Below are 13875 nucleotides of genomic sequence, written 5' to 3'. Positions count from 1 at the left end.
AGAAGTCTTGGGCTCTCCCTCAAAGTTCAGGGAAGTATCTTTCCAAGAAAATGGGAGGGGGGTAGTGATTGGACGGATGGCTCGTCACGGCCCCCCAGCGGGCTAAGCAGTGGGGCGCCCAGGCCGTCCTCCCAGACTCGGTGCTTGACGAGAAGAGAAAATGGGCCAGGTCCCCGGGCAGAAGTCGGCTAGGCAAAATGTCACAATCAGATGTCATTCATGTCATTGGTGTAAGCATCTCCACCCAGCCGATGGCTGCCGATGGCTTGATTAGCAAGGCGGCGTGTGAGACGGGTGGGTGCTGGAGTGGGCGGGGCCCCCGGCGCCAGGCGAGGGACAGTGCGCGCAGCGCCAGGGACGCGAGGCGCATCGCCGGCGGCCGCCGTCCTCGGAGGTCCTCGCGGCCGGCCCTCGCGCCCGACTCGCAGGGGCGTTGTGCTGGGGCGCTCGTCCACCCCGACCTGCCCGACCGGGCCCTCTGGAGGAGCCAGGAACGAGGTCTCGTTCGATTGGATGTCCCCGGAGCCTGCGACTCGATACGGTCTGGTCACCGAAGGCATGAAACGTCATTCTTGACGCAGTCATCCCGCGGGAATTTCCCGGATCGTAGGAATCCGGCGGGACGGCCTGGGGAGCACGGAGAAGGCGCGCGTCACCGTGGACGTCTCCGGGAGACACGTGTCCAGCCAAGTGCTCCCGGGAGCGCGCGGAGCCCGCCTCACTGCTGAGCTCCCTGCGTACGCTGCCCCGACCCCAGACCCAGCTCCTGTCCAGCCCTACCCTGGGCGGGCCCAGCCGACCCCGTGGGGGCCCGGGCTCCGAGCTCTGCCTTCCTCCCCAAACGAAGTCACCAAAAGGAAGAGTCGATCAGTGGATTTTACTCTTAGGGCAAAAACGGCTTCCTTACTCGGCGAATCTCTCTAGTTCCTTTTTTTCTTTTTTTTAAATTTATTTATTTGCCTGGAAATTTATAATCGATATTCCTAATTGCATGCACGTGTGTGTGCGCGCGTGCGCACGTGTACCACTGTGGAACGGTGTGACGCGCGCTCACAGAAACGCTGCGTCGAACACGCGGGCCGTGGCGCGCTGCCCGCGGAGCACCCCTGTTGGCGGCGGCGCTGCCCTTCCCGCCGCCGAGCCCCACGGCCGGCCCGAGGCCCGCTGCTGTCTCAGCAGAGACGGGAGAGAGGACCCGCATACTTCCAAGCTCGCTCGAGTCCTTCAAATGATCATGCCGGTTCACAAACGTGGGCTGTTCCTGGGCCACTGGATGTTTGAGAGCGCCATCTTGTGATGTGGCCATGAAAATATTTTTGTCGAGGTTTATCGCAGACGCAGGAAAGACCATCGCGTGTCTCCTGCGTCCCGGGCATCGGCTCCTCGTTTTCCCATGATTTAAATCAACTATAATTCAGCAAAATTCCCTACGAAAGGCGGGCAGCGGGGAGCCTCCCAACTCCAACAATCCAAACACCAGTCCCTTTGTGGCATGCAGTGTCTCAGAAAAAGTCTACACCGCAAGCCCCCGCCCTCGTTCCCACGCCTCCACCTGACGGAGTGGAGAAAGCACACGCTTCGGAGTCAGATGACGAGCAAAACTTTATCTTCGGGTAGTCCGGCGAACACTGCCTAAAAAGACCGTTTCCTTTCTTTCTTGTTGTTGAATCGTGGTATAAGTGACGTACAACACCATGTTAGTTTCGGGTACACACCACGATGATCCTACGTGGGAATCGCAACACGGTCACCACAATGAGGCCAGAGAACGTTGTCACCATGCAGAGTCAGCAAAAAATCTTGTTTCTGCGATGAGAGATTTTAAGATCTGCGCCCGGAGCGCAGCGCGGCGTCCTCCGCGGCGGCCAGCCCGCCGTGCATCCCGGCCCCGCGGCTCGCTGATTTCATAACTGGAAGTCAGTGCCCTTTGACCCCCTTCGGTCATCCCAACCGCCCTGCCCCCCTCCCCACCTCCGGTGACCACCAGCACATTCTCTGTATTTAGGCTGGTTTTTCCTTTCCTTTCTTTTAAAAAGATCTCCATTTAAGCGATTTTTGTTTTTCTGTCTGACTTATTCGGCTCGGCATAATCCACGTTGTGGCGAATGACCAGATTTCATTCCCTCTGTGGCTAAATCGAATGCCGCCGCGTGCGTCTGTGTCACATCTGTATCGACGCGTCCGCTAAACGTCCTTCCCTGAACTCCCGTGACACTCAGGATGGTCCGCTCCGTGAGAGAGTGATGCGTGGTCCTTCGGCCTCGTGTTCAGCGCAGAGGGCCGTAGGCCTCCTCCCCGTCACCAGCCGTATCGCACGCCTTCCCCATCGTTATCTGATTCCAGAGAAGTCTTTCACTCCCAGACACCTCTCACTCCGCACGTCTCTCTGTCTCCCTCTCACACCCTGTCGCTATCACCGCAGTATCTGCACCCACCTTTCCTGTCTCCGCCCCGTTCATTTGCATTCCTCACACTCCACCTTGGGACAGGACAGTCGCACCTGCGTCTCGCAGACCGCGGCCTTGCCTGCGCGGGTCTCGTCTGCCCCGTGCTGGAGTTAGCGGAGCGCTTGCCTGCGGGGCCTTCTGCACGATCCGTTTTTCTAAGAACGTCTTGGAGGATCTTGCCGAATCCTCCCTATCACCTAGCGCGATACTCTGCACATAGGATGGATTTAATAAACCGTGTGGAATGAGACACATCTAACTCCCACTCTCCTTCCATCTTTATCTTCAGAAGTCTCCACCCATGGCCCCAGATGAGTCCAACAATGAAAATAGGACAGCAAAACTTCTGTCTTATCAGGTCTCCTCTGGGACGAGAAAGTCACGCCAGGCAGAAGAAAGCCTATTATGATACCGAAGCACGTGGAACAGTGATATTGATCAGAAGAGTGGGCACAGTGACCGCCACTCTGTGAGCGCCGGCCGCGGCCGGGGCACTGTGCGCAGCGCTTAGTAGGCGGCACCTGGTGTTTGGCTCGTGGGCGAGCGGCACTGTGCTGACTCTTTTGCAGACAATAAAACTGCAGCTTAGAAAATACAACTTGCTTAAGCAGGCACGGCTTGCCTTTGGAGATGCCGACTTAAGTTTCTGATTTCAAAACTGTTCTTTCGAACGAATCCTCCGAAACATCTCCGGGCCCGTCTCCTAGCTCATTCGGCATCGTGACCTGATTTCAACTGCTGCTGTGTATTAGAACAGTGGTTTCTTCGTTCCGTTTTTTTTTTTTTCCCACTTCATTCCTTATCTCTTTCTTACGCTTCTGGAAATAGCGATCTATGATTTCCTGCACTAATCCCGAAGTTATGACAAGTCATTTCAGCCCTCGCTATTAAAATGATCGTTTCCAAGTCGCCAACGGTCTTAAACCCGCCAGATCTGATGGGTGCCATCTCCGCCTCCTGACAGCGTGGCATTCTGTTCTTTAAAATTACAGTTCTCATTTTTTCCAGATTGCCATAGTTTTCTCCTGATTTCCCAGGCTAGGTATCTTACCTTTCTTTCTTAGACTCCCGCATTTTTACATCCCCTTGGCCTGCCCATTACAAGTTGGAGCTCCCCCAAGGTTCTGCGCCCAGTTCTCTCTCTCTCTCTCTCTCTCTCTTTCTCTCTCTCTCTCTCGCCCTGCATCTCTATTTCTTGGCGTGCCCTCTCCTGGGGCAGCTCTATCCACTCGCCCGTCGTCAGGGTTACTGTTACTAAGGAACCAGTCCGGTTGGCGTTAGGCAGTGCCCTTCCATGTGTGACTGGTAAACCCTGTCAAACCCCTAACAGGATTTCTCTGTTTTCTAACAAGGATGCCCCAACCACAATGTGAGCTCATTAAAGTCAGCGATAATTCCTTATTCACAACAGTTGAATCCTGTGCTTGCTAATTAGTAGATGTTTAAATAAGGTTGACTTAAAGGAATCCACCTACGTCTTATTTGATTTCTCTTCTCTATAAGTAGCTACCTACAAAATGCAACAGCTCAATAGTACAGCTACTCTAACTCACGAGCGCTCAACCTTGAAACGAAAAGTCTGTTAGGATCCCTTGTGGCCCCGTGCAGGGATATCCGGGCACCCCCGGGCTGCGAGTGTGAGGACGGTCACCTCTCCCAGGCCGTGAAGGTGGCCGCTATGCATGCACAGCCGTGCCTCCCCCCTGGGAAGAAACCAGGCCCGGGAAAAGACAGCTCAGTGCTGGGCTGCTCGGCCCCGGCCCCGGCGGTGACAGCTCCTGCCTCCTACACGGGCAGTGGGGGCTCCTGCCCCCTGCACCCCCCCCCCCCCCAGCACTAGGAGTCTTGGTCCTCGGTATTGTCATCCTCTGATTCGTTCTTTAGGAACCACCTGTCCTCAGGCCTGTCCTGTCCACCTGACATCCTCGAGATTAAGGCTAAGAAAGTCAGCCCCCAGCACGGAGAGCCGGAGCCAGGGCTGACGTCGTGCCCCCAGCCTGGCCCCTGGACCTCCTCCCCTCCCGTCAGGCCGGGGGCTGGGGCTGGAAACGCCGATCTTACTACGATTTGTGTTCATTGAAGGAATGCTCCCACTAGTGGCCACATTTTATCTTTACGACATTTTATCTTTACGACATTTTTGATGAGTGAGAGAGAAAAACACAACCAATAGCACCGATGCCTGAGGATACAGAGGGGCGAAGAGGCCGCCCGGAGGGTCACACAAGGGTGAAGGGGCCAAATATAAATGTCAGAAGGAGGTTCGACTTTGGGTGGTGAACACACAATGCCATATACATGAAATATTACTAAATTATACACTTGAAACTTAAACAATTTTTATTAACCAACGTCGCCCTTATAAATTTAATTTAAAAATAAAAAAAAAATAAAGTCACATGATCAGACTAATATACTCCTAGTAATCTGACTCATTGCAACCTGTCCCCAAAATGATTACTTTTCCATTAGGTGAGCATCGTGTTGTAATCGGAACAGCTGTAATGTTAAGTAATAGTCATAATAGCATAATGATAATAATGATAATTGTCTCCGCGGAGGACCTGTCGGTGGACTGACTCTTCACACGCCATTGTTTTTAGCCTTTGGAACAACTTTGCGAGGCTGATCCCGTTCGCGGTTTGTGTGTGACTCTCGGTAGGGTGCTCACTCTGCCCAGCGGCAGGGGCCGGAGGAGGAGCCACAGGCTTGGCCCAGGCCCTCTGCCCCCCACGACCCGGCCACGCCCCCGGGGCGCTCGCCTCCTGCTTCTCGAGGTTGAATGAGACGCAGCGGCGACTGGGCCTGGCGGGGCGCGCGCTCGTGTGGCGTCCCCGGTCCATTCCCCGGGTTAGGACGGCGTCCGCGCCGTGTCCACGCTCCGCTCCGGCTGCCCCTACACTGTCCCTCGCAGGGCACCCAGAGTCGGAGCCTGTCGCGCCTCTGCTCAACGCGCTGGCCAGTGACCTGCGGACGCAGACCAGGCGCGCTTCCTCCGGCTCCGCGGGCCGCCGGGACGCAGCCTCCCCCCGCCCGTCCCGCGCCGTCCCTCCCCGCACGCTGCCCCCGCCTCCCCGCCCGCTCTTCACACTCCTTTGCTCCTGCTTGTCCTTTCCGTCTCAGCCCACGCCCACCTTACTCGGGGACGCCTCTCCCGGTCTCCCCGGCCGGGCCAGCACCCCGGCTGGGGGGTCCCAGCCCGGGGCCGCCCTTGTTGGTCTCCTGCCAAACGGGAATCAGGGTGTCACGGGCTATTTATCTGTGTGGCCCTTGGATGCATGTCTGTCTTCTCCAGTTAACCGAAGGCTCTCGAGAGCAGAGGCGATGACGTCTGCTTGTTTGTTTATCTTACCCTCGTATTCCCGAGACGTAGCTTTATACACGGTGAACACCCGGTAGCCGAAGGACCGAGGCAGGCGCCAGAGGGTGAGCAAGTCGGCATCGCGAGGCATCGCCGCCATTCCCTCCCCCTGGGTTAGTCCTGAGTCCCTTTCTTAATTACTCCGTCCCCATGGGATATGCGTGTGCTGAAATGCACCTGCAGTCTACCCGAAATTGAAATTCAGCTGGGCATCCCGTATTCTTATGCTAAATCTGGCAACTGTGCCCTGGACACTTGCTTTTTTTTTGTGCGACGGACCACCGAGTGTCACGTCTGGAGGCTCACGGTCCCGTTCCCCCACAGGTTTTGCGTGTGCCCTTTTCTCAGGGGTGAGAAGGTAAATCTTTGGAAGCCAGTGCCTCCTTCGTAGGCACCTGCTCCACGAGGACGCCTTTTAAATCCGCATCACCTGCATCTCAGGTCTGTCCATCTGTGTGTTTTTCCTTGTTTGACTGCAAGCCTCCTGAGGGGGAGGCTGTGCGCAGGTGCTCCGAGAGCATCTGCTGAGTGAACGGATGATGACGATCCCGAATCCACTTCTAGGAATCTGACCGGTGATCTGTAAATATTTGTGGAGTGAGTAAGATGTAATAAACTCCATTTCATGGACTAAGATCTTCTCCACTTAGCGTAGAGCATTTGAGAGGATGACTATTAGTAGGGGACATAAACGAAGTCATCCCCAAGAGGAAGACAACCTGCATTACAGGTCGGCTTCCGGCGAGCATGGTCTTCTGGGTCACTCATATGCCCAGGATTCTGGGGGCAGGTGCCTGACCGAGGTTGAAGCAGACGCTGAGCCCCAGGGATATAGTATGAGGCGTCATGTGTGGCTGGGGGCTGGGGTCTCAGTGAGCCGTGATTCCCTGCTTCGTAAATGTGATTTAGGTTTTACTGAGATTTAGGGATCTGTCCTTACGTGCATGTGCGTGCGTGTGTGTGTGTGTGTGTATGCAAATATATAAAATATACATGCAAATACATGTGTGTCATCTTTGCTGAGTTCACATACCATACACTTTATCCATTTAAAGTGTTACGACTCAATGTTTTTAGTGTATTCACAGAGCCGTGAAAAATCTAATTTTAGAATATTCTCGGCACCCTGGGACAAAATCCTGTGTCCGCCAGCAGCCAGATCTCACGCCCCGAGTCCCATGTTCTGTCTCTACGGATTTGCTAAGTCTGGGCACCCCCTGGAGACAGACTCGTGCTCATGGGGTCCTCTGTGACGGGCTCCTTTCCTTTGTCATGAGGTTTTCAGGGTTCACTTACGTTGCTGCGTGTGTCAGATCTCTTTTGGTATCTTTATATCGCTTTTGTGAATCACTATATTCTTATCGCTTACTCCGAGATTTATATAATTACATTTCTAGCCATTTATATATCACCCTACATGGTTATTTCTCATAGCCCCATCTATGCAAATAGTCTCCATAACTGTCCCTAAAATTAATGACCTCTCTCTGGAGATAATCTCTGTCTTTAGGACTTTCTTTCTTTCTTTCTTTCTTTCTTTCTTTCTTTCTTTCTTTCATCTATTTATCTATCTATCTATCTATCTATCTAACATCTATCTATCATCTACTTATCATTTATATCTATCTGTCATCTATCTATAGCTATCATCTATCTATCCATCCCTATCAATCATCTATTATCTATCTATCTACCTATCTATCATCTATTTATCATCAATCATCTATCATCTATCTATCTATCATCAATTATCTATCATCTATCTATCATCTATCTATAACCCTGTATTTCTTTGCTACTTATTGGGACATTTAATACAGCCTTTATGTTAGCATACATCTATCTATTATATTTCAGTAATTAATGAAACAAACCAATTCATGAAATGCAGTGTAGTACAGGCAGACGCCAGACTGTGTGCCTGTGTGAAAATGAAACTCTGTAACCAACGAGGCGAAGTGAAAACGGGCTCGGGCACGGTGCCCGTTTCTGAGACACGAGGGCTGATCGCCGCCACTTCTCTTCCCCGAGGACCCGAGGAGGACAGGAATGTAAATAACCAGAGGACACGTGGCCGCTCCGGCGACGGGTGTGTCTGTCGTGCTGCCAGAGCATCGAGCGAGTCACGGCCCGGGGAAGTCGGGGAGCATGACGAAAGGAGTGACCTCGGCATCGTCTCAGAGAGTGAGCAACAGTTCCACACGTGGAGAGGGGAGGAAGGGATGCCCCACGCGCGGGTGTGCCACCGCGAACGTCGAGGCGTGCGTGGAGAACGGAGAGCTCCCCGCGTGGCTCCATCCGGCGCTGTGTGCGGCCAGTGTGCGTGTGTGTGTGCGTGTGTGCGCATGTGTGCGAGGGTGTGTGTGTGTGTCGAAGGGCACTCTTGTGGCCATTGTGGACGTTACATCGAAGAGAAAAAGACGAGAGGCAGAGAAAACAGGGAGGAGACTATTGCACCAGCACGTAGAGCGGATCGTGAAGGCTTGAGACCCACACGGGGGGCGAGCGCGTGACGGGAGGGGGTGCGTCGCAGAGCGATTATGAAGCCGGATGCTCGGCGCGTGGGATTCTGCGTTGGAAGAAGGCGGCGGGGGGATCGAGGGCGACTCCCAGGTTTCTAGATTTAAAGATGCTTTGGACGAGCCAGTCTCCGACATAAAACCTTGGGAGGGCGATTTGGAAAGGGAGGTAGCGAGTGAGTTTTGTCCACATCGAGTTGGTTAAGCCAAAAGTCAAAAAAGCCGAAAAACACGTACAAGCTCAGAGATGAGAAGGCCACACTGAACCTTATTTACAGCAACCGTTTCGTTTGAAGACACATCCAAACAAGGAATGCCCTTCGTAAGAGTTTAAACCCTACCGAAGAAACAAAAAATATATATGTATTTTTTTCCCTGCCCTTAGACAATCTCAGTACTAATGGGAATGAGCGATGGGGTCCAGAGCTCAGACTCTGGACTCAGGGTGGTCCCGACGGAGACTCCCCGACGGGAGGCATTTCACAGCTATGATTGGCATGCGCACCCCAGGAGTTAAAGCACTTCTATAGCTATTATCTGATTTTTATCTTCATAATAAAACACAGCATTTTCACTCCCATCTTCCTAGGAGGAAATGAAAACCCAGAGTGTTAAGCGGTTAATTAAATGCTAACAACTTCAGATTAGTTATTTTACTTGATTCCCGCAATAATCCTGACTCTTCTGATTTTTCTTTCTTTGTTTTCTCCTTTTTCTTCCTCCTTCCCTTCCACTTCTTCTTCCTCCTTCTGTTCCTTGTTTCTGTTTTATAGGTGAGAAATCTGAGGCTCACGGAGGTTAAGTCACTGTCACTCCACTGGCAAGTACCAGAGCTCAGATTTGACCCAGATCTGTCTAAATCTAAAGTCTCTGTTCGCTAGCTCAGTCAGGATCTCAAATGCCCCCAGGGGCTGGACGGTGACATAAACAAGGGAACGGATCTATCGAGAGGGGAGGATTATTTCATTTCACCAAAGAAAAAGAAGAACACGAGTAAGACAGGAAAAGGAAGCTTACTGACACATCGCATGGTGGATACAGTCACGGATGCTCGAGAACCATAGAGCATAAAGATGTAAGCCCTCTCTGCTAGGGGCAGGCGCGAGGCGGGTCAAGGTCAGGCAGACTCACCCGTGCCAGATCTTTGGCTCTTAGAGGACAACCAGATATCTATAATCTTAAGAAAAATCTCTCCATTTCTAAATATTAATGATTCCTTACAAAACTGAGTGGGCAAAAACGAGGTGGGCAGAAGATAAGAAGGTGTCCCATCGTGACTGTCAGGCTCACGGGATGCCGGTTTATGACCTGTGCCCCGCGGTGTCCGGGGTGTGAGCCGTGCACCTGCTCCGAAGCCCTCGGGGTGCCCGTCACAGGCCAGGGGCGCAGCCCGCGGCCACCGCTCCCGCCGTGCCCGGGGCTCGGGCAGCCGCTACTCCCAGTGGATGTCGGGCGTTCTGAACGTCATTCTCGACTGGGTGCTTTTGTGTAAAATAGTTACCTTAATCCTCGCAGTAACTCCGCAAAGATGTAATCACCTCCACTTTGCGGATGAGTAAATCGATGCTGAGGTCGGTTATAAAGGTCGCAGAGCTGTAAGTGGCCAACCTGAGGTGCGAGGCTCGGCTCCGCTCCACCCTTCTCTTTCTGCCCCTCACCCCAGTTTTCTGGGGTCTTTGGGGGTGATTTCAGTTGCTTCCAGTTAGGGACCCTTTCCTCCCCATGTGTCTGCCTGGTGAGAATCGGGGCCGAGGAGGAAGGTGAGGGCCTGGAATCCTCTTTCAGGACAAGAGATACCTTCGTGGCCCCTCGTCAAGCCCAGATCTTCTAAGCGTGCAGAAGAAACTGGCAGGGTGCGAAAGGAGAACAGGAATCTGCTCCTCATAGCCCAGAAGCTTGGGCGCTGAGGCCAGACACTCCCACGCTCGGCAGGTGACTGCAAGGACAGGCGCACAGGGAGGGGACCGGCTGCTGGAATGCCGACCTGGGTGATGTGCCAGGCAGATGCCAACTGGTTGTCTCACGGTCGAAGGCAGGCCCAGGGCCCTTCATATAAGGACAGCTGTCCGGCCCGATGCCTCAGCCTGAATGACCGCTCACCTCAAGGAAGGTGCGTCCAGGGCCCGGGGGCTGGGGCTGGGGTGGAGACGACGCAGGTAAGGCATTATGGGGACGAAGCCGGGAACAGAAGCCGGAAAGCTGGGGCCCTGGAGCGAGAAGTCTGGCAGACTGTTCGGGAAGGAGTGAGCACTGGGCTCAGGGAACCTGCCTTCGGTGACCCCGGCCTCCGCCTCGGCGGCCACGATCGCTCACCAGGGCCTGTCCCCCTGGAACAGACGCAGACGTAATTTATGCCGTGCGAACAGAGCTGGGTGTAGGGGGCTTACAGTCCCCAAGGGCACACGAATTTAGATGTTTTCCATAAATGGAGAGCGGAAAAATTGACCCTTTAAGGTATTTCGGGAGCTTTATTGAGAAGCGTTTTGATGGATGAGCTGATTGTCAGATCAGCCACCCTGCCGTGCTGGTCACCGGGCATCCTAGACATGAACGAGTGGACTTGGGGAGGGCCCACGGGGGGTCGGGGGCTGCCTTCTGTTTCTCCCTGGCCGGGACAGTGTCGGATAGTGTGCATGCATCCTGTGTGTAGGCTTCCAGTGTGTCTGAGTGTCGGTCTCGTAATTAAGAACCTGGCGCCTGGCGGGTTGTCCCCTCCGAGGTGGCTCTGCGGTGCCTCTCCCAGGGGCTGGAGGGAAACCCTTCCTGAAGCCGGCAGGTGACTAAGGACGGCACCCGCCTGGGCACGCTGCCGGGCTGCTCCTGAGCCTCCCCGAGGCTGGTGTTTTGCGTGTGCATGTTTTGCATATGCCGCGTTTAAACGAATTCACCTAAGAAGACTGACCACAGGGAAGCGACCATTTCGCGCGGGGTTCGAGCTGCCCAGGGGCTGACCGGGTCCGCTACTCTCCCGTGGACGCTTTGAGTGCTGGTTCCGCGTGTGCGTTTTGACATGTTTGCACGCGTGTGTGCTGCCGGGTAGTGTGTGTGAGGAAGCCCAAGCTCCCATGGCTGCGGAGACCCCACTTTGGGCTACAGCCTGGGGAGCAGAGGTGACCCCACCTTCTGTAGAACTCCCTCCCACCACGTGGGCTCCCAGGAAGTGATGAGAATCCCCTTGTCAGCTCCGTCCTGTGCTGGACGCCCACCAGGGAGAGAGCCTGGACACCTACAACCCTGGCAGAGCCTTCGAAGAGACCTCAGATTGGCACCTGCCAAGTCGTTTGGCAGATCCAAGGCAGGTCTCTGGGGCGGTGGTGACTAATCGTAGTAAGTGCAGCTGACTCGGCAAGGATTCTGGGGTGAAGACCAAGCTGGTGGAGGAAAGGGCAGGGAAGAAGCGGGGTGTGTTGGCCTTGGTCCTGACCCCCGCACTCCCCAGTCCTAACTCTGTCTCTCTACCCTCAGGCCCTGCTCCCCCGTCTGTCTGCATCGGAACCGGAACCATGTGCGACCAGCAGCCCATTCAGTGCTGCCTGCCCCTCCCCCAGTGCTGTGTGAAGGGCCCCGCCTTCCGCCTCGCCCCGGCTCCCTATGCCAACAGCCAGGTGGTGGTGCAAGCCCCTTGTGAGATGCAAGTCGTGGAGTGCCCTGCGCCATGCCCAGTTCAAGTTTCCGAGGTGAAGTGCCAGGCCCCGTGCCAGCCTAAGACCACGGAGGTGAAGAGCCAGGCTCCGTGCCAGCCTAAGACCACGGAGGTGAAGAGCCAGGCTCCGTGCCAGGCCCAGACCGCGCAGGTGACGTGCCAGGCTCCGTGCCAGGCCCAGACCGCGCAGGTGACGTGCCAGCCTGAGGTGTGTTACGTGCAGTACGAAGCCCCGGGCCCTGTTCAGACCTACTACGTAGACCGTGCTCCAGTTTGCTACACAGAAACGTGCTACCTGCAATACCCAGTCCAGACCTACGCGCCCCAGCCAGCTGCCCAGCCCGTCCGGACTTACATGGCGTGTCCCCCGGCGTTCCAGACTCAGGGGAGATTCTCCACCCAGTACCAGTACCAGGGCGCCTACGGCAGCTGCGCGCCCCAGCGCCAGGCGCGGCCTTCCTTCCGCACGTGCGCGCCGCAGAGCCAGGCGCCGCGCCGCGCGCACAGCGCGGGCCGCTGGCTGCCCGCCAGCCCCCCGCAGCCTCTCTACCGCAGCTGCTCCCCGCCAGGGCGCGGGGGGCAGCCGCTCTACCGCAGCTGCTCCCCTCCACGGCGCGGGAGACAGCCGCTCTACCGCAGCTGCTCCCCGCCACGGCGCGGGCTCTGCTATGGTGACCTGCCTGCGAGGTGCGACGCCGGCTCCTACGGCTACTGCACCCCGCCCCGCCGCTCCGAGCCCATCCACAGCAGCGACTACTCTCGGGGTCCCGCCCCAAGCGCTCAGCGCTGCGGCCCCCGGCGCCGGATAGAGATCTCCTCGCCCTGCTGCCCCAGGCAGGTGCCGCCACAGAGGTGCCCCGTGCAGATCCCGCCCATCCGACGCTGCGCCCCGAGGCCCTCCTGGGGCGCCTCCTGCCCGGAGCTGAGACCCAGCGCGGAGCCGCGGCCGCTCCCCAGCGTCCGCCTGCGCCCGCCGTTTGAGCGCTGTCGCGAGCTGTCGCCGCCGCGATGCCCGCTCCCTGCGCCTCGTGCGCGTGCGCGCCCAGACCGGTGCGCCAGTCCCGAGCCCCGCCCGTACCCTCCGCTTCGGCAGCTCTCGGAACCCTGTCTGTGTCCCGAACCCAGCCAGGCCCCGCGCCCTCGCCCGGTGCCCCGCGAGCGCCCGGAGCCCCGCGCGTACCCGGAGCCCTGCCCGCCGCCCGAGCCCATCGCGCTGCCCGCGCCCTGCCCCAGCCCCGAGCCGCGCGCGCCGCCCCGGCGCTGCCCTAGCCCGGGCCCCGGGCCGGCGCAGTACGTAGGGGACCTCGGCTGCCAAGAGTCCCGCCCGTACCACCTGGACGGCGAGGCCCCCGGCTGTGGCGCAGTCGGTTATAACCTGTGTGGAGAGAGTGGCGCCAGCTATAGACTCGCGGACGTGTTCCCAGAGCCGCGGGGTCTGGGCGGCTATGCGGACTGCGCAGGCGCCGGTGTCGGAGTGAAAGGCGGGGCCGGGGCCGGAGCTAAGGGCGCCTACTTTTAAAGGAAGCGAGGCTGAAACACCCCTGCGTCCCGCCCTGAGACTGTTGCTCCCCCTTTCCCAGCAGCCATGCTTTCTGGGTTCTTGTGTGCGTCTCTCCGGAGACACTCCGAGGCCCCCTGTCGCGGAGATGATGCCCACACTCCTTCGCAGGTCATCACAGGACCCACGCCTGGGTCTCAGACACCGCTCCAGCCTCGCTCCCGACTCCTCCCCTGCCCACACCCCCAGTTCTAGCCAGACCAGTCTGGCCACCAGGGCATGTCGGGTGTTCCCCGGGACATACCTCAGATGCCCCTGCCCCCAAGCCTCTGTTCGTCCGGCACCCCCCATCCCCGCGCTGCTCCTGGACCACTTGGCTGCTACTCCCGGCTTCTGAACCCCAACCC

General features: G+C 56.7%; 1 protein-coding gene across 1 annotated transcript; it reads left to right on the top strand.

Moving 5' to 3' along the window:
* The first annotated feature begins 11612 nt into the window (after nt 1-11612).
* LOC107500616 (keratinocyte proline rich protein) lies at nt 11613-13489 on the top strand. The gene is made up of 2 exons (XM_036235184.1): nt 11613-12582; nt 12658-13489. The coding sequence occupies exons 1-2, from the start codon at nt 11831-11833 to the stop codon at nt 13487-13489; spliced, it is 1584 nt and encodes a 527-aa protein (XP_036091077.1). The 5' UTR covers nt 11613-11830.
* The last annotated feature ends 386 nt before the right edge of the window (nt 13490-13875 follow it).

This window comes from Rousettus aegyptiacus, unplaced genomic scaffold (assembly GCF_014176215.1).
Source record: "Rousettus aegyptiacus isolate mRouAeg1 unplaced genomic scaffold, mRouAeg1.p scaffold_m13_p_17, whole genome shotgun sequence".
Classification (NCBI taxonomy): Eukaryota; Metazoa; Chordata; class Mammalia; order Chiroptera; family Pteropodidae; genus Rousettus; species Rousettus aegyptiacus.
Note: the sequence above shows the minus strand (reverse complement) of the source record. Positions and strands in the feature narration are given on the sequence as shown.